General features: G+C 48.7%; 1 protein-coding gene across 1 annotated transcript in view; it reads right to left on the bottom strand.

Annotated features, from left to right (window-relative positions):
• Positions 1-3127: 3127 nt before the first annotated feature.
• The window catches only part of LOC134432541 (serine/threonine-protein kinase PAK 1-like), a 28818-nt gene continuing 10961 nt past the window's right edge, over positions 3128-20984 (bottom strand). Inside the window, exons 2-9 of the mRNA XM_063181388.1 lie at positions 10574-10637; positions 9734-9782; positions 8362-8471; positions 7432-7549; positions 6507-6606; positions 5944-6179; positions 5517-5651; positions 3128-3256 (exon numbers count right to left, since the gene is read on the bottom strand). Coding sequence (XP_063037458.1) covers positions 3128-3256; positions 5517-5651; positions 5944-6179; positions 6507-6606; positions 7432-7549; positions 8362-8471; positions 9734-9782; positions 10574-10637 — 941 coding nt within the window. The remainder of the gene's footprint in view (positions 3257-5516; positions 5652-5943; positions 6180-6506; positions 6607-7431; positions 7550-8361; positions 8472-9733; positions 9783-10573; positions 10638-20984) is intronic.

The raw sequence follows: 20984 nt of genomic DNA, 5'->3' as shown, positions 1-20984 counted from the left end.
GGTGCCTTTGCAGAACCCCACTCCTTTCAGCTTGTGGGAAATGGGCAAGGGCAGATTCCTCCATGGAAGTGGCTTTTAAGTCTCTATCCTGCCCACAGTGCATACTGCATAGCACTCCATTTTTCAGTCCTTTGCTGCCCTCTCATTTCTGGCCTGCAGGAGCTTAGTAGATTGATTGTGGTTTTCCTGGGCCAACTTAGTTTTTCCTTCCTAGATGGCACAGCTCACAGAACTGCAAACTCCATGTCTGCTGGGGATGGCTGCAACCACCAAATGGGGCAAATGATCCACAGTTCAGGTTTTGTGCAATGCTCTGCTGTCATTTCATTCTAGACTTCCCCACAATATGCCACAGGAAGGAGCAAACAGGTGCCAGTGCCATGGGGAACAGGAGAAGGCCGCAGGTCAGCACCAGGGGCTCAGCCCATGGCTACAGGAAGCAGAGGAATTTGCAAGGCAGGTGAGTGCTGGGGATGCTGGAGGCCTGCCAAGCTGCCTGCTCTTGTCTTGCTGCTGAAAGCCTGACCTGCAGTGCTCTTGAGAACAACACCTAAATCCCACTGGAATCAGCATTTCTTACAGAGATTGGCATGTGCTGAGGAACGATTTACACTGCTCATCCTCATGGCAGCTAACCCAGGCCATGTTTTAGATAGGAGGGACCTAAGTGAGTAGTCTCTGGAGTTTCCTGCAAGGAACAAAGCCCTGTGACAGCAAGCAGCATTCCCAGGCTGCTCCCACAGGGAAAATGCCAACAAGCTGAAGACTCTGGATAAAGGGGTGACTGTGATTTTGAACTAAGTTGGCCTGCAATGGCAAGGTGCTGGACATGAAGGTAAGGGGCACAAAGTGCCCTCATGTCCTATTCCTGCATCCTTCTGGGAACCAGAGGAATCCGGCCTCTGCCTGTGAGGAACTGGGCCTGGGAACTAATACTGCCTTTCTGGTTTGGCTTTTGTAGATTTTTGTTTTGGACAGCAGCTCTTTGCAACATCAGCTGAGCCGGCCTCCAGCCTGGCTGATTGGACCCAGTCGGCAAAGGCCTTGCAGGAAGCCTGGAGAGGAGGCAGCGGTGCTTCAGGAGGCTTTGTGCTGGCCCAGCTCAGCGCAGGACTGGCATTTAAAAGGCCTAAATCCTGAACTCCACGGGCAAATTCCCTTGCTGGTCAGCCTGCGCTGAAGCTGCGCATTGTTGCGGCGCTGTGCTTTGCCCCGGCGCTGTGCATTGCCCCGGCGCTGTGCTTTGCCCCGGCGCTGTGCTTTGCCCCGGCGCTGTGCATTGCCCCGGCGCTCTGCATTGCCCCGGCGCTGTGCTTTGCCCCGGCGCTGTGCATTGCCCCAGCACTGTGCATTGCCCTGGCGCTGTGCATTGCCCTGGTACTGTGCAATACCCGGGTGCTGTGCATTTCCCCAGCGCTGTGCTTTGCCCCGGCGCTGTGCATTGCCCCAGCGCTCTGATTTGCCCCGGCGCTGTGCTTTGCCCCGGCGCTGTGCATTGCCCTGGTACTGTGCATTGCCCCGGCGCTGTGCTTTGCCCTGGCGCTGTGCTTTGCCCCGGCGCTGTGCTTTGCCCCGGCGCTGTGCTTTGCCCTGGCGCTGTGCATTGCCCCGGCGCTGTGCTTTGCCCTGGCGTAGCTGCCCGAGGCTCTCCCCCCTCACAGAGGGGCCCCGCCCCGCCCCGGGCGCCCCCTGGTGGCTGCCCCGCCCCGCCCGCCCCGCGCAGGGGCTCTCCCTTCCCGTGGCGCCGCCCAGCGTCAGCAGCCCCTCACTGCAGGCACAGAGGAGGGACCGGGCCCTGCTGCTCCTCCTGGCACTTGGGTCCCTCCTTTCCAACAGAGAAGAAGACCTCAAGGGAGGCATTTTCCAACTGTGTCCCTCCGCTTTATTTTTGGAAGCCGGAACTCTGCCCTGTAGGTGGCCCTAATGCGTCCATAAGTGCTGGAACAGGAAAAGTCTCCTTTGTTCTCCTACCACTTGTCATTACTGGCTCAAAAGCACCGCCCTGCTGTCGAAGGAGAAACAGCCCGCAGCACAGTCCTGCCATCCCTGCCCAGCCGGGGCTGTCTGGCACAGCAGCAGCAGCTGCAGTGCTTGCCTTGGCTTCTGCTCTGAAGGCTCTTCAGTGAAGGCTGTAAAACTTCAGTGTCCACATCAGTAGGAATAAAGGAATCACACTCACATTTCGAATTTTCCATTTCAGAAGTTTATTCAGATAAAAGTTGAGATCTTCCGAGAGAAGATTGCGTGCTTATTGCAGCCAGGGTGAAATGTCTCGTTCAGAAGCACACCTAGGACTGTCTAATGGGTCTCCTGAGCCTTTCTGACATTTAAGGCATACATTTCAATTTCTTTCCAAACTTGCCATTTCTGCTTAGGAGAGCTGGTGATAGAGCTCAGGAGAAATAGGGTGCCCCATTCAGACAGAGCTTCCCCTCCTGGGACACTTGAGGGGCGGTCGGGGGCCGTTCCTGGAGCCGGGCCCAGCGCCGCCAGCCGCCTTTGGCCCCAGGGAAGGCGCAGGAGGCCCTGCAGGGGTGAAACCGGCTGGGCTCTCTGCTGGGGCGCGGCGGCTGCAGCAGCGTCTGCAAGGGGACGTGCCTGGAGCACAGCGCCCCGGTGAGTGGGGGTCTGGCGGGGGGCAGAGGAGGGTGAGGGGGGAGGAGGATGGGGCTCGGCAGAGCGGGCGGGAAGCTCAGCCCGCTGCTCCCCTTGGCTAGCAGGTGGCCGTCAAATGTGTGTCAGGGGATTGCACCCATCTTTGGGGTGAGCTGGTGAGGGAGTGGAGTCAGCAGCAGAAACCGGGGGGTGCTGGACGGGATAAGTTGAGCTCGGCAGGGTGGAAGCCACCAGAACGCCTCGAGGGAGAGCAAAGGGAGATTAGCAGAGGGCACAGAGCATTCCAGTTTGGCTGAGACCTTCCAGACCCCTGGCACGGCACCAGTCCCACGGACAGCATCGTGGTCTTCCTGCAGCCCAACAGCACCTGCGTGCCCCAGATCGAACTGCTGGGCTTGGTGTCCACTGGGTTGCATGGTGTTGTCCAGCTCCTGGATTGGTTTAGGCGCTGCCAAAACTTCTTGTTGGTGATGAAGCGCCCAGAGCGATCCCTGGACATCTTTGATTTCATTCATGTGCGGGCATTCCTGTCGGCAGACTGGTGCAGGGGCTGTTCCGCCATGTGCTGGAGGCTGTGAGGCACTGCAGCAGCTGCGAGGTCCTGCACAGAGACATCAAAGCTGACAACGTCCTCCTCCACCTGGCCAGCGGACAGGCAAAACTGATGGACTTTGCCTGTGGCACCTACCTCCAAGTCTGCACACAATTTGTAGGTGAGCCCACCCAGGGCTTTGCTCACGGTCCTGGCATCTCATCAACCTTAAACGGCCCAAGCTGGGTGTGGCGCTGGACATTCCCCTTCTTGCTGCCAGTCATGGGTGTACCAATGAGCCACAGAGGTGTGCCTCTAATGGTCAAGGAAGGGATTCTTCCAAATGGCTTGTGGATGTCTAGGATTTTTCTTCTGAGGTTGGCTCCGAGCTGGCATTGGAGAAAGGAATCCTGAAGTGCTCCTGGTCATGTGCTCCCCTTCTCCGATTGATTCACTGCCTCTTTCCTTCCTTTTCATTTGAAAAGCACCTGGAGTGGAGATTTGCATGGCGGGGGCCCAAGTGATCTGTAGGAGGAATAGTAGAAGTCATGAAACAGTCATGATACAACACCAGTATGAAACCAGCCCCAAAGCCAATCCATTTCTCTGAAGTATTTTGTCTCCAGTGACTGCCAACACGTCAGGAGTCTAAAGGGAACCCAGGAAGCCAACTATTCTGAGCAATTTGGCCAGATGAGCACACACACAGCACCCTGCTCAATGGGTCAAAGAATGCACAGGATGTTCCCAGCAGCTTCAGGCACCTCCTCCGCAGCTGGGAACATCCAGCCCTCTCCCACAGCTCTAGCCTGGCTCTGCCGGTGGCATCCTGTGGGAGCTCCCTCCTCCTGAGACACAGCTCTGGCCTTCCCATTCCCTTCACGCCTGCAATGCCACTCCTGCCTTGCTCAAATCTGCACATCACTAGTGACTTTGTGCCCTCCAGCTATGCTGTCCTAAGCAGAAATTTAGAAGGAGGATGGGCAGATGGGAGAAAAGGAGGTGGCACCTTCTTTTCCCACTCTGTCTCAGTCTGCCTGTTTGCTGGGCCCTCTCTCCTCAGGATTCCTGCCTGTTCTCAGAGGCTCCGTTCTCTACGTGCTGAAGTGGTCCTTGTCATCTCCTCTGCTTCCTGCATTACTTTGCTGCAGAGATGACAGCAATCAGGCTCTCAGAGGAGGCTGAAGAGAGGCTCCGCTAGCTTGAGAAATGGATGCTGCCCAAAGGGAAAAAGAAACCAAAGCAACAAATTAAAAGAGACCAAGGGAAAAGGAACCAGTATTTTCCAACTGAGCTTCTGACAGGGTCAAGCTGGGTTCTTCTAGGGCCCAGAAACACACAGACAGAAGGGGCAGAGCGCAGATGGACTCAGCTCTGGCTTGCAAGGAGAGCAGTGTCTGCCTTGGCATGCCCCCCTCCTCCTGGGTGGCTGGCATCTTCCTTCACAGCAGGGAGAGCCGAGGAAGTGGCGCCGTCGCCAGCTGCCTGTCTGCCACAAAAGGTGGCAGCAAAGCTGCAGTGGTTCTCGTCTACTTGAGCGGGCCAGGCAGCACGTGAGGCTGGCACAAATCCTGCTCAGCTGTCCCTCTTTGGCTGGCAGAAACCTCTAAGAGTGGGGCAGGAAGGACAAACTGGATGCCCTTGGATGCTCAGTCAGTCCCCCCAAAGGCTCCACCTTCCCACAGACCAATCTAGAACCGCTTGGCAGGGAGTGCTTTTGGTGTGTTCTTCAAGCCCCACTGCAGGCCTCCTTGCCCAGCACTGCAGTACTTCAGTTCCTTTGCTACCAGCTAAAGCTGAAAACAGCAGCCGAGAGCAAAAGGGGGCCTCAGCAATGACCAGAAGGTGGGAGCTCTCCTCTGAGGAACGGTTGTGAGAATTGGGCTTGTTTAGCTTGCAGATGGGCAAGGTCTCCAAGGACACCATTCAATATCTGAAGGGGCTCAGAAGAAAGATGGGAACATATCTATTAGCAGGGCCAATTGCAAGAGAAGAAGGGAGAATGGTTTTAAACTAAAAGAGAGTCAATTCAGAAAGGCTCTAAGGAAGAAACTCGTTATGAGGAGAGTGCTGAAACACTGCCTCAGGCTGCCCAGGGAGCTGGGAGGTGCCCCATCGCTGTCAGCACTCGAGGTCAGGTGAGCTGGGGCTCTGAGCAACCTGATGTATTGGCACGGGCTTTGGACTAGATGACCTCCACCACTCCCTTCTAAGCTTAACTCGTCTTGGATCCTTCTTGGTTCTCATTTGAAAAGCAGCCAGAGCAGAGATTACCCTGTGGGGGGCCCATCTGATGCCCTGGAGTTGGGCCGAGGAGCAAACCCAGACAGGGAGCAGCTGTTTGGCCTGCAGCCCCTTTGCCTTGTACCTGCAGAAGTTCCTTGGCAGAGCCTCTCCTATCCACATCCATCTGCAGGCAGCAGCCCAGAAATTCACACAAGGCAGGGGGTAGGCTGAGCTTGTGCACATCTGGTATGCCTTGCGTGCCTATCAGGTGGTTAGCCTGAAGGGAAAGGAAACACAAGACTCTACGTGATTCTTCCACAGCCTTCAGTGCTCACCTAGAGCCCGTCTTTTAAGCCCCAGTCTGCAGTGGCAATTTCTTGCCTAGCAGATGGTTAGAGATGAGCCTTCTTCCCCAAAAGTAGAAAGGCCCCAGTGCAACTCCAGCTATTCCAAGGGGCAACAGGTCTTGCCTTGACAGCTGATGTGAGCTGCAGGGACATTTTTAGGAGTGGACCTTCTTGGAACTCATCCAAGCTGCGGGAATGGGATTTAGTCGAATGGAGACAGACCAGAAGGATCCCGGATTCTGAAGCATATTTGCACCTTACCCTGTCACTGGTCTCCCAAACATAAGGAGCCTCTCCTTTGGCCATTTCAATTCCCACGATGCCAAGGGACCAGGTGTCCACTTTGGGACCGTAAGGCTCTCTTCTCACCACCTCGGGTGCCATCCAGCAAGTTGTCCCCACCATCGACCTCCGTTTACTCTGCTCAGGTGTGAGCAGAGCACAGAGGCCAAAATCAGCTGAGGAGAAAAACAAACACTGCTTCAAGTAGGAAACCAAGGAAAAGATTTCCTCACTCTAAGTCTCAGAATGTAGTACTGAATCTAGCTGGAAAAGCAGCTGTGCTCTCTTTCCTCAGGGATGCAGCCAAGAAAACTAGCAATTGTCCATTTAACAAACCCACCACCATTCCCAGGGTGGTGGCTTTTCCTCATCTACACTGAAGGTTTCCACTGTGGCCTCCCTCCCTCTGGAAGGGACACACACAAACCACAGTTCCTCTTGATACTTGTTGCTCTTCTAGACTCCCAGCAGCCTACAGCTGCGCCCTGAGCAAGAATACCCACCCAACTTGACGGAGCCATCCCGGCCCAGAAGGATGTTGTCACTTTTGATGTCTCTGTGGATCACCTGGTTGGCATGAAGGAAAGCCAGGCCTTTCAGGCACTGAGAGAGAAAAAAAGAAACAGGAGGCCAAAAGTTAGCCTGATCTGATTTCGTCACGTGCAAAAGGAAAGTGCTCCTGAAGATTCATGGATCTCAGAGGAGCAGCGAGTGCTGGCAAGAGGAAGAGCTTGCTGCTGCAACCCTGGGAGAGCAGGATCTCTCTAAGGCAAGGCATATTGGCTTTGAGGGGGAAACAGCAGGTGCTGCTCGAGACTGTCCCCTGCAAAGCCAGTCAGAATGACCGCTGCTGCAGCGGATGCGCTCTCCCCATTCAGAGGACAAACAACGGTTGGCCAAAAGAGGAGGGAAAGTCCCTGCTTTGGGTACCAAGGGCATCACTTGTCAGCTGGGAGACTGGAGGTAAAGGGCTGAAGGGCTGCCTGGTCAGCAGATTTGAAAGACATTTCCAGTCATTTGTCAGTTTTCAGCAGCAAGCACCGTGGTGGGTGCCATGCCCTCCTTTGACGTTGAGACCCATGAGAGATGAGTCTCTCTTGGCCTTTGCTGTTGGTTTAAAACTCACACACCGGCATCTTTGTGCTTACCGGCAAAGAAGGCAATGCAGAAAGGTTCTGGGCAAAGGCTTGGAGGGGCAAAGTGCAGAACAGAAAAAAAAAATTGAAAAGAGACAGAGAGCACAGAGGCCAAAAGCAGATAAAGAGCAGACTATAGTAAGGGCAGGGACACTGGCAGGCACTTCCGTCCAGATGCTCTTTCTTCTCTGAAGCAAAAGAAAGAAAGCTCTGAACGCGGAATTGCTCACTTAGCAGCGCTTTTGAACTATGAGGCTGTCCAGGCATCCCAAGCACAAGCAGGATCCCTTACCTCCTGACAGACAGTTGCCATGTGTCCTACAGCCATCCTCTTCTCGCTGATCACTTTTGCTAAAGAGCCTCCATCCATGTACTCCAACACCAGCAGGACAAACCCATTGGCAAGGTAGCTGGAAGATGAAAACAACAGTGTAGAGCTGAATGGGCACAGCTAAATTGCCATACGGATGAAAAGACTACAGCTGAGTTTTGCTTCCAGGTCACTGGGAAATGAAGACGGAATAAAATGGAGACACGCTCCACCCAGGCTATCCAGGGCTTGCAGTCTGTGCCATCTAATTGCACACCCGTTGGAAAGGAGACGGCTTAGGGGGCAAGCAGGGGAAAACGGCAGTTTGTGATAGCAGAGGCAGATCTGGAAGCGCACACATCCCAGCAGCTGCTTCATTGTCTTCATACACAAACTGCACCATTAACTCCAACAGCAAGGAGACAGCGTTTTCACAGCTTTTTCAGAGGGGAGGTGCAGGTGCAGCACTGCCAACACTCTTTGGGAAGCCTTGCATAAAGGACAGCCACAAACAGGATGAAACTACCTCAAACCCAGCAAATAATGTGTCTCTTTTGGCATGCAAGGCCATGGCAAATAGTGGGAACAGCACAAGGGAAATAATTTCTGTGATGCTTTCTCAGCACTTCTCTTCCGGCACTCAGAAAAAAAAATCACGCCTCAAAACAGCAAAGAAACATTCAGCAAGTGAACATAGAGGCTGCTGGCTTAGTAAGAGAGCCAGGTTTCTGAGAACAATCTTGAAGCTATTTCTGCCAGGAACCAGAAGAATGCCATCTCCTCCCATGCCTCATACAGGAGTGGACTGATGTTCATAGCAAGATCAATTTTCTGCCACTGAGCAAACTGCTTGAAACCTTTGCCTGGCAAGTATGGAAACTGGCATTCCCGTAAAAATACAGAACTACTTACCTTTCTAGGTAGGTGACAATATTGGGGTTCCTCATTTCCCTCATGACCAGGATTTCTTTCAATACCTCCTTGCAGCGCTGGTGCCGGAGATCAATTTCCTTGACGGCCACCTACAATGACGTTGAAAGCCGTTAGCAACAGACATTACAAGAGCCTCTTCCTCCGTGCACTCACAGGCCAGGATGCCTTGTCACCTCGGTGAAAAGGGACTCTAAAGCATCAGCCACAATGTGCTGACAGCACTCTCAGCCCTTGCAGACTCCTCCGCGAGACCTCCTTTATCACTACTGTTATCATTTACACGCGTTTTGCAAGGCAAAGGAATTTTGCTTCTGTGAAATGAAACTCAACTTGTGGAAAACAGGTTAGCATTTCTAGGGAATTTGATCAGTGTGTCAGAAACTGCTGCTATTCTTGCATGTGCTCCAAAGTAAATACACCAATCCATTACAGAGAAAATGCTGTCTGAAAAAGAACAACTCCAAGGCAACTCAAAGGAAAGTTAACATCCTAGCACATCCTAACTTCTTCTGGATTTTGCATCTCTGAAGAACATTCCTCAACAGAGTTTAGATGTGTAATTATTGAGTGTGTTAAAAAATGAAGAATCCTTTCTGTGGACCACTACGGATGCACTCCAGGTGATAAGCAGGGCTTAGGGCTTTCAGACTCCTTGTAGACATCCCTCCACGTGCAGTTGCTGAGCACAGCACTGCAGGTGGATAAGGAGCTACCAGGAAGATGGAGTTGTATTTGCTGAGAGCCAGAAAGGAGAATTCAGCACTCTGAATGTTTAGCCCCAAAGAGCATGGGACTCTCCAAGACACCAGCATGTCAGTTCAGTACAAAAAGCACCTCTGTAATGGAATGTCAGCAACAAAGGACCAACACAAGGCGGTATTACTTAAGGCTCTTCATCAGCTTCTTCTCACTGATCCATGTGCGAGTGTCTGTTTGTAATTTTGTGACCCTGGCTCCCTAGGACTGAAAGGCAAAACTGCGCTCCAGACAAGGCCTCTCCTTCTTTAGGTCTTTTCAAAGTGTACCTCATGATGGGAAACAATGGCAAATCCTATCTGTGTCTGAACCTCAGCTTAAGAGGAATTGGGCCAGAATGACGGCTGCTGCCATCAGCTAATCTCTGCACACTTATCCAGGCAGTCCAAGATAGCATGGCCTTCTTGGAAAGACACCACTGCCATCCTCACATTGATTCAGAATGCGAGACAAAGTCTGTCCAAAATGCATTTTTCAGCCTGCCTCTAGGCAGCCTTTGCAACAAAGACAGGTAACACAACGCTCTGGCCACAGATCACATCCCAAGGGAAAGCGCTCAAGAGCTGCAAAATCTGCAAGGGCTGTTGGCACTTACCGCTTGTCCCGTGGCAGCGTCCAAGGCCTTACAAACGGTTCCAAAACCCCTAGGAACAGAACAGCGGCAAGAACAGAGAAGCTGTTCAGTGCTGAGAAGCAAAAGGCAGCCCAGGCAGGAGCTCTCTGCTGCCTGGAGTGTCCCTCAAACACCAGCCTTTGTCTACTCTTCAGACAATACCACAGCAGCCCAGCAACCCTCTGCCATGCAGCTTGTCCAAGAGCAAAGCTGGGTCCAAGAGGAAGAAAAAAGAGCTGCTACAAATCTCAAATGTACACACCAGACTATGGATGTGATGGTTTGCTTTGCTCCTTTCTTGTTGTGCTTGTGCATGTGGTGTGCCTTTCCAAGCAATGAAACACACACCATTGTGTTGGACTCAGAGCTCTCTTTTGATTCTGTCTGCTAAACTCAGGCAGCATCACACAGCCTGTCCTATTGTCCTGAGCACTGAAAGTTGTGTTCAGCAAAATATTGGAAAGAAATGCTGCTGAGAGCTGCTGTCTGACGGCTCTCAGGGGGGAAGCTGCTCTCTCAGTTTTTTCTTCCTTCAGTTGTGGGGCCATCTTACTTGGAATCATGCAAAACCATGTCTGCTGGGAAAATAAGGAATCTCGTGCCACACACTTGAGGGACAGGCAAGTGCCTCCTTGAGGCAGGCAAGACATTGGTTGCCAGCATGCAGTTATCTTTGATGATGCCTTGTGACCAGTACTGAGACAGGGACAATCTAAAGCCAGGGTCTGAAGATGCTTGCAGCTTGCCTGACTTCCCTCTGGATAGTCCAGCAGCCACGTACGTGACCCATGGTTCTGGAGGAGTAAGCGTGGCTGAACTCACCCTCTGCCAATAATTCTCCATCCAGTGTATTTCTTTTCTGGATCTGCCACGCTCACCACACTCCCTGAAAGAAAGAAAATGCAAGAAGCAAACTTCAAAAGAGAGATCCTGACTTCCAGTGGATCAGAATCTCAGCTCCACTTTCTGCAGCGCGGAGCAATTTCTGGTCGGTTGGCTAACAACAGTGTCAACAAGAACAACAACAAGAGCAGCCGCAGTAAGAAGACAGGCAGCTCTGTAACACACGCTGCATGTGTTATGGATACGATCGAGGCCAAACTTTCTCCAGAGAAAGTGGTTCTCGTTTATTAAAATAGCTACAAGGAACGGAATGCCCAGGATAAGCCCAGGCACCCACACAGTGAGCCAAAAACGAAAACAGTGCACTCACCCTAAGTGCACTGGGTTCTCCCAAACAGCAAATACCCCAAAAGAAGAACCCTGACCCAAACGAACTCCCCACATTTATAGTCCCCCTCGAGTCCAGGATTGGTGCACTTTGGATCCTCATGATGATTTGTCCATTTCCAGGCTTCTCATTGGTCTTTACCGCCGTTCATTCTGGACCAATCGTTTCTGCAGGGCTTCGAATGATTGGTCAGATGTTTCATCCAATCTCTCTTCAACCTTGCCTTGCCCCATCAGACCCCTGTTTCACCAAACCCTGGACCCTTCTAGCACATTCTTATAAGCCCCCTCCCCCTTTACCATAATACAAATAATATAACATAATTAATACAATATAATTGAACTATATCCTGTTTTAACTTAACTTTTACCTATAACAACTCCCCCCTTCTAAAACTTTGATCGGGCTTTAGCCCGCATCAACCTCTTCACAGTTATTTCATTAGTCTCTTGACAGTTACTCAATTGGTCTCTTAACCAGTCTTTTAATCAGTTTTTTAACATGTTTGCTCTTCAATCATGTACCGTTGTCTCAATGTTTGGTAAATCTGTTTCATAAGCCATATGACTTACTTCTCCTTTAATCGGTTTCCTTTCTGAACAGATAATTTTTCTTTCATAGGGCATTCCCCCAGCAATTTCTGTTTAAAAATTCCCTATATTTTCGAATTGCCAATACACTCTGCCGTCCTCTATATAGGTGGTTAACGATAAAAAGTTGATACCACTGGGGCTCGGATTCGAGGGTGTTCTGAGGATGGCTGTCCGAGACTCTCCTGCATACAGAAGATGATAGCACTTTTCACACGGTTGTATTTCCCCTTATTCATGCTGATAAGTAGTAGGATCAATAGAACGGGGGGTCCGGTACAGGCTACTCTCCCATTCATGTCTCCTCTCCGCAGAGGATCAGCAACTCTTGTTGCTAAGAGTATATCCTGATCCGGTCTTGCCCTCCTCCTCTCCTCTCCTCCTCCTCTCCTCTCCTCCTCCTCTCCTCTCCTCCTCCTCTCCTCCCCTCCCCTCCCCTCCCCTCCCCTCCCCTCCCCTCTCCTCTCCTCTCCTCTCCTCTCTTTCCTTACTAGTGCTGTTCTTACCAGTTACTGTTGCAGGAGTCTACTTCCCCTTTTGTATCAACGTGTTCTTTCTTTTAGAGCCAGATTGCTAGGTGCGTGGGAGAATGCTCTATTGCTTCTCAGATCACGGGATCAGTAATAGGGATCTCTTCCTTTTCTTGATCTTTCTCATTCCCATCTCTTACATCATTTAACCTGAAGATCTTTTCAGACTCTTCTAGAGCGGCCCTTTTTGCAGTTACATCTGCTAAGTTGTTCTCTTTTATTTCTCTAGTATCGCCTTTTTGATGTCCCTTTATAAATACCATTGCAATTTCTTTTGGTCTTTTCAAGTCTTCTAACACTGCCTTTATGAGGCCTTCATGAATTAGGGCTTTTCCCTTTGAGTTGACAAATCCTCTCTCTGCCCAGATCTTCCCAAAAGTATGTACTACCCCATAGGCATATTTAGAGTCAGTGAATATGGTACCACTTCTTTGATCAAGCCATTTTAGCTCTTTTAATAATGCATATAGTTCACAGCATTGTGCAGACCAACTATTGGGAAGCTTTCCTTTTTCTATGACTGTCATCGTATGTCCATTTACAATAGCATACCCTGATACTCGCTTACTATCTATTACCCGTGATGAACCATCTATAAACAGTATATCTCCTTCAGGCAAAGGTAGTTCTAATAAATCTTCCCAAACTTTTAGCTGCAAATCTATGGTTTCAAGGCAGTGATGTTCCAATTCTTCTTTTGGTTCTCCATATAAAAATTGTGCAGGATTTTGGATCCTTGTTGTTGTCAATTCTATATTTTCACTTTTGTTTAATATCAATTCATATTTTAAAAGTCTGCTATCTGAAATCCATTGGCAGGCTTTCTTACTTAGTATACTTTTTATATCATGAGGAGTATACACCTTGATCTTGTTTCCTAGCTTTAACTTGTAACCTTTCTCCACAAGAGTCACAGTTCCAGCCACTGCCTGGAGACAAGTGGGCCAGCCTCTAACTACCGGATCCAGCAACTTGGAGAGATAAGCAATGGGTTTTCGCACCCTACACCATTCTTGTACAATAACTCCATAAGCTATTCCTTCTTCTACATTGACGAATAGTTCAAACAGTCTATTTAAATCTGGCAAACTTAGCACTGGAGCATTTGCCAACTTTTCTTTTAGGTCTTCTAACTTTTTCTCATCATTTTCATCCCAACTTATGGGCTCATTTTCAACTAATTTATCATATAGAAACTTAACTAATTTTGTGTGTCCATCTATCCATAATTTACGATACCCAATTAATCCTAGTAATTTTCTCACATCTGTTTTTGTTTTTGGTGCTGGCAATGATAGTATTCCCTGAATTCGGTCAGCATCTAACCTCTTATATCCTTTCCCAATTATATGGCCTAGATACTTTACTTCTGGTTCCACAAATTGTAACTTTCTTTTAGATACTTTTAACCCCTTTCCCCCTAGACAGTTCAGTAAATTAACAGTTGTTGTTTGTACCTCTTCTTTCTGTTCCCCAGAAATTAATAGATCATCTACATACTGTAGGATTTGAGATCCTTCTTCAGGTATAAACTGTTTCATTAGTTCTTCTAGAGTTTGGCCGAATAGGTTTGGTGACTCTGTGAATCCCTGAGGCAACCATGTCCATTGTAATTGTTGTTTTCTCCCGGTTTCCTCATCTTCCCATTCAAACGCAAACCATTTTCTACTTTCTTTCTCATGCGGACAGGACCAAAAAGCGTCTTTTAAATCTATAACACTAAACCATGCATGTCTTGATGGTACTTTGCTCAATAAATTATAGGGGTTGGCTACTACTGGATATCAAGTAACAGTTTGCTTATTTACTTCTCGTAAATCTTGGACTAATCGATATGTACCATCGGGTTTCTTTATGGGCAATACTGGGGTTTTATGTGGAGACATGCATGGTTCTAAAATTCCTTCTTTAATTAAGTCTTTAATTACAGGTGTTAATACCCGTTTCCCTTCTACAGAAATTGGATATTGTTTAACTCTTATTGGGGGAATATCAGGTTTCATTTTGATTTCTATGGGTGGAATTTCCAACAGTCCATGACCCCCCTCCTTCTGCCCACACTCTCGGATCTATCTCTCTCTCATCTTCTTCTTTTAAAACCATCACTTTTACTACCATACGTTTACCTTCTGGGACTACCCCTATTCTTAACTGCACTTGTAAATCCCGGCCTAAGAGGTTAGAGTCCAATTCAGACATATACAGCAGGTCAGCACAGCCTTCTCTGAAACTTCCTTTTATAGGTACTTCTTCAATAATGGGTACTTCAAAAGGGTTATTCTCAGCACCTTTAACTTTACAGGTTTGGTTACTTAATTTGCATCCCTTGGGAATCTTTGAAATACTTCAACCATCTGCTCCAGTATCCACTAAAAATTCCATTTCCTCACTCTGAGGGCCTATTTCTAGGTTTACCAGGGGCTCCTTTTGATGTCCAACATCATCCCTCAGAGAGTAGAGCCCCTGACACCCCTAGTCCTCTCCTTCCAGCCTTCTCCCTAAGGTGTCTTGTTCCTGAGAAATAGCCTCATCCATCTTTCTTTTTCTACAGAAATTTCTGGTATGTCCTTTCTTACCACAATAAAAGCACATGACTTCTGCCCAAGGTGGTTTTTTTTCGGGCCAAGGGGACTTATTATCTCTGTCTGGCTCATACCTTCTACTTGGCTGATCTTTAAACTCACTTATTCTTGGACCTGTGTACTTGCTTTTTCCATCATCTGGTGACTCACTATTCCCAAATCTAGCACTCTCTCTAGCCACTGCTACCATAATTTTTGCTTTTGTCTTGTTCTTCTCCTCATCCCTCCTTAGATATACTTTTTGCACCTCTCTTAATAACTCGTTCATTCCTCTTTCATGCCAATCATCTAACTTGTCCAATTTCCTTCGTATATCCACCCAGGCCTTAGTTACAAATTGAATTTTAACTAAAGTTTGTCCTTCTGGACTATCTGGATCCACACTTGAGTACAACTGAAAGTTTCGTTTTAATCTTTCTAACCAGGCACTTGGTGATTCATCTCACTCCTGGTGACTATCAAATGCCAATCTTGCATTATTTGTTCTTGGGACTGCCTCTCTTATCCCTCTTAAAATTAGTGTCCTGTATTGCCTCATGCTCGCTCTTCCCTCTTCCTGGTTTGGATCCCAGTTAGGTGGGTTAACAGGCATTTTATCTTCTCCTCCAGGACCTCCTCTATTTTCTCTTTCCCAAATCCTCATACCCGCAGTACGAATCATTTGTATTTCTTCGGAAGAGAACAGTATTTCTAGGATAGAATTTAATTCCTCCCACGTAAATATGTTAGGCCCTAAAAATTGGTCTAATTGTTGGGAGATGCCTATTGGGTCTTATAATAAAGTATTAATTTCTTTCTTAAAATTTCTAACTTCAGAGGCGGTTAATGGGGCATTCACAAAACCAATACCACCTCTGCCCCCCCCCCCCCCCCCCCCCACAGGCACTTCTCTCAGAGGAAACAACTTTTCAGTTCTCCCACATTCACCTTCAATTTTCTTTGCTTGGAATCTTGTATTATATTGATGGCTTGCTACAAGCTCATCTGGTTCAATTAATTTCTTTTCCTCTATATCTTTACAAGAACAGGCCTTTTTCACTCCCTGACCATTTGTTTGCAAACTTTCCTCCTGCTTGTGACTCTCAGTATGTTGGGGTACAGGGGATAAATAAAAAGGAGTGTTTTGTGATGTTCCAGGAATAAGAATAGGGGAAGAGGTACTTTGGGTTATGGGCTGAAATACGGGGGAAAAATAAAAAGGAGTATTTTGGAAAGTTTTGGGAGCCAAGATTGGGGTATGGACACTGAGTGGTACTAGAGACCAGTGTCTGGGTACTTGAGGAACTGGAGGGACTCTGCAAAACTGAAGAAGTACTAGAATGGGCAGGTTCTGGTATATTTGGGAAAGGAGATGATACAGAAGAGGGGATGCTGGGAGCAGGACAACTTGAATTGGAAGGTTGAGGTGATTTTAAAACTCCTGTGGGAGTAGATACTGAAATTGCATCCACCTTGTGAGATGGTACTGAGGGGTACAAGGTTGGAGGGGGAGGAGGAAGGTGGTCTATAGGAGAAGTCAGTTGAGGAGGTAACGGGAAGTCATCTAAGGGAGCGGGAGGGGGAGGTAGAGGAAGATAGTCTAAAGGATCCCACCTCCGTTCTGGTAGTTTAGTTTCTTCTTTTTCTTTTTCTCTGGATAATTTATATTATTCTATTTCCTCTTCCTGTTTGTCCTTTTCTAACCAACATTTAGCATATCTAATCTCTTCGTCACAAGGTTCTATTCTGGTATTGACATATCTAATTAATGCTATACATAGCCATCTTTCTTTTGTCCCGTACCAGGGCCAATAAATAGGTCCTTCAGCAATACTCTCTTTAGGCCATATTTCTGTACAGTATCTTATCATTTTTCTCTTATCTAGATCCTTCATTCCCTCATTAGTATCCCAGTTCATTAAAAGTTCACCTAAAGGACTACTAGGAGGTATTTTCTTAAAAACATCCTTCCCTTTTCTCTTCCTGCTGGCACTTTTCCCAGCACACTGTCCCATCTTTAACTAGCAATTGGTATCCAAATATTTTTTTTTTCAATAGGGATATGTATTAGTTACAAATGAGGAAGAGAAAATAAACATTAATTATTGTGAAAAATGTAATAATAATGGTTACTTAAAAAACAGTTCCTTATCATAAGAGACAAGACACTTTAAAGAAATATTTGATGCGGGAAATGAAATAAATATGGCGACTTTGCTGGGAAACAAAACAAAAAGGTGGCCCAAAGAAATATTTAGTGTGGGAAACCAAATAAATATGGTGGTTTAACAAGGATTTTAGAATAATAATGTTAATTCAAATGAACACTTATAACCTAAGAAGAAATATAATATCTAACGTTTTAGTGGGAAAACTAAACAATAGTGATGGCTATTTCAAGAAATTAAACAACTTACAATCACCTGCTCAACTAAATATAAAATAGATGCAGCAAGCTACTTACTCTACACAAGTGGCCTCTGCACACCACACTCAATCATGTACAAATTGGCTTCAATGAGCCACTTACTCAAAATGCCACTTCACACCACACACAAAAATCAAAATGGCCACTTCTCAGCCCGCCTCACAGCAAACGCAAAATGGCCGCTGCTCGGCCCGCCTCACAGCAAACGCAAAATGGCCGCTGCTCGGCCCGCCTCACAACAAACTCAAAATGGCCACTTCTCGGCCCACCTCACAACAAACTCAAAATGGCTGCTTCTCGGCCCACCTCACAGCAAACACAAAATGGCCGCTTCTCGGCCCATCTTACAACAGACTCAAAATGGCCGCTTCTCGGCCCACCACACAGAAAACTCAAAAATTCCTAAGGAATGGTCGAAGAACTTTTGGCCTGCCCTCACCTCCGAACCTCATTCCTTAGGGGCCCCGACTCTTAACATACAAACAAAAAAAAGAAAAAAAAAATTCTCCCTAATGTGAGCCGGTTCTAACCTCCCCCTCAGCTCTAGTGACTGAAAGGGCCCTTCCACAGCCGGTGGCCCACATCCCCCCTGTGGGTCACCGTCCCTGTGAAGAATTTTTCAGCCACCCCTATGACCCCCTTTAGCTGGGATCCTAGCTCAGGGTGAGCCTACTTCCCCTCTATGACCCCCTTTCCACTGGGGTCCTAGTTCGAGGGGACCCTACTCCCCTTGGGTTGGGCACCCTCCCCTTCCCCGGCCTCAGAAAAGGGGCACTTCTCTACACGGTGGCCACTTTATTCAGTGGTCTCCGTATAGGAGTATTTTCTCCCACCCCCAAGGTCCTAGTTCCTCAGAGAGTAGACTCCCCCGGTCTATCCCTGAGGAACAGCCCTCCAGGTGGTTTGAGCTAGTGGTCGGAGCTCTACCCCTCACTGGGCAAGTCCGCCCCATTAACCCCCCTCGGGTACCCCTATGACCCCCCAATGGGATCCTAGTTCAGGGTACCGAGTGTGTCCCCCTCTATGACCCCCCAATGGGATCCTAGTTCGAGGGGTACAACTCGGGCCAAAGGCTCAAACCACCCCTAGGAGCCTCCAATCACTGGAGGAATGGGAACCTGAGCAGGTAAGGGCAGCTATAGGTGGGTACTCCCCGTCTCCCCTACTCCTGGGGGTCCATAGGGGTACACACACTCCACAACAACACTCGCTTCCGTCCGTTACTGGGAGGACTGCACTCGCTTTGGGGGTCTGAACTCACAGCCCCTGTCTCATTCACTCACATGCACTTCGCACCCCCGATTGTCTTCAACCCCACTCACGTTGCTCTGAGGCAACGTGAGCCCCGCTCCCTCTCGGAGGGCTCTCACCTTTTGGGTCGCTGTGTTCCTTGCAGCCTCGGGTATAGGCGCAAACCCTTCCGCAGTCCAACGTAGTACAATCTCTGGCAGCCAAAAAAGGTGGCTGGACGCGTCTCCCAGGTCCTGGGCTACCCCGGACTGTTTCGGGGGTGTGGCCTATCCCGGACGAGTTCCCAAAAAAAAGGTTATGGACACGAACGAGGCTAACTTTCTCCAGAGAAAGTGGTTCTCGTTTATTAAAATAGCTACAAGGAACGGAATGCCCAGGATAAGCCCAGGCACCCACACAGTGAGCCAAAAACGAAAACAGTGCACTCACCCCAAATGCACTGGGTTCTCCCAAACAACAAATACCCCAAAAGAAGAACCCTGACCCAAACGAACTCCCCACATTTATAGTCCCCCTCGAGTCCAGGACTGGTGCACTTTGGATCCTCATGATGATTGGTCCATTTCCAGGCTTCTCATTGGTCTTTACCGCCGTTCATTCTGGACCAATCGTTTCTGCAGGGCTTCGAATGATTGGTCAGATGTTTCATCCAATCTCTCTTCAACCTTGCCTTGCCCCATCAGACCCCTGTTTCACCAAACCCTGGACCCTTCTAGAACATTCTTATAAGCCCCCTCCCCCTTTACCATAATACAAATAATATACCATAATTAATACAATATAATTGAACTATATCCTGTTTTAACTTAACTTTTACCTATAACAGCCTGCACAGAGTCTGATTCTGCACATTCCTTTGAAGAGGAGACTAAGCCCACGGAGAAACCGTCAGAGCAGACAGAGACCAGAAGAGAACTGGCACCATGGCAAGTGGTTGTGGTCCACAAAGGGGAAGGAGGGCTGAAAAATCAGGACCCTTCCTTGTCCTGGGAGATAACACTCCCTTGTGAGATTCAACAAAAGGTTTCATAATTCCAAGATTTCAATGCACCTTGCGATCTGGGATGAAGTTTTATCAACAGCTGCTTTTTGCAGAGCTGAAGGAATATTGCAAAGTGAAATCCAGGAGAGGAGGGGATTTCCTCTACCTCTCAGCAGTTTGCCTAAAGAATGCCTTGGCATTTTCAGAGAACATCAGCTCATGCTGTGCTACATCCAAGAACAATGGCTGTAAGAATTAGGACCCTCTTCTTTGATGAGCAGCCTAAGTTCTGAAGATGATTTTGCCCATTCCCTGTTTAGTGAAGAACAACAAGTCCATGTCTTCAGCCTGGGCTGCAGCAGTCACTAGCACTGCCCTCGGCCCCTTGGACAGCAGCCACGTGCCCCATCTTCCCAAAGGGCACAGCCCAGACGGGGAACAAGGACAGCGCCGCTCCTCAGGCGCTGCCGTGGCTCAGACACCTGCACAAACGAGATGCTGATCCTCTGACGAGTCCAGGTAAAGCTGCAGCAACGCGGTGGCTGCTGAAACCTCACAGCTAAGGAAGGCTCCAGCCCCTGCAGTCACAGCAGCCGTCAGTGGCAGGGCAGGTATGACAAAAACCTGGGCAGAGCCCACAAATGGCCACTGACAGGCACTGTGAAGAAGGCAGAGCCAGAGTCAGCACTGCTACAAGCTGTTGACCCCACTCGAGACAGAAGATGGGTGTCATTGAGTTCAGAGCCAAGGAGGAGTCGATCCATTCACCTCTTGTCCCTACAGCTGATGGCCAACACTGAGTAAACTGGGCTCTGTTCTGTACCTGCCCGCTTCTTATTCTCTGACAGCACTGCACTGGCAGCTATGACCAGTTGCAAGGAGCAACTGAGTTGCACTGCAGAGTCACCAAGGCCTTGCTGTGCTTTCCAAGAGTGCAGCCATTGAGGCCAATCCTTAGTATCCCAAGAGTATTTACCGGCTGGGCTTTAGCCCTGACAAAGTGCCTTGTACTGGAGGAAGATGTAGCAGAGGGGATGCAGGCTTCCTCCTGACAATTGCCTGCAGGGCAGTTTTATCTGGCCCTGCCACATAGAAGTGTCTCTTGATGCGTCTCCCTAGGCATACAACTGAACTATCCAAGGGAGATTGGAAAATCAAAATGTGTTTTTCTTTGTTGGCTGCACTTTGAAAACACCTCTTGCTCTCTGATTCCCAGGGATTGTTCTAAGAATACAATTTCTTAACATTTGGGGTGTGCTGAAAAGACCCCTTCCTCTGTTGTTTTGCTATCACCTGATGCTCCTTCCAAGGAGGTCACACTAACAAAAACGAAGAAATTTTATCCAAGCAAACTGTAGAAGGAATAGTAGAAGTCATGAAAACACCACCAGTATGAAACCAGCCCCACAGCCAAACAATTTCTCTGAAGTGTTTTGTCTCCAAATGCAGTCCAAAGGCAATCTAGGAAGCCAGCTATCATGATCAATAAGGCCAGACATCACACACAAGCTGACTGAGTCGTTGGCTAGGTTGCAGCCTTCTGCTGCTCAGGAAACAATCCCTGCTTTTGCCTTTAGTGCACATGGAACCTCAGGCAAAGGCCACCCACACCCAGCTGCCCTCAAAGGCAAAAGGAGTGCCCCAAAATGCTCCCTGGCTG

Source organism: Melospiza melodia, chromosome Z, assembly GCF_035770615.1.
Source record: "Melospiza melodia melodia isolate bMelMel2 chromosome Z, bMelMel2.pri, whole genome shotgun sequence".
NCBI classification, from domain to species: Eukaryota; Metazoa; Chordata; class Aves; order Passeriformes; family Passerellidae; genus Melospiza; species Melospiza melodia.
Note: the sequence above shows the minus strand (reverse complement) of the source record. Positions and strands in the feature narration are given on the sequence as shown.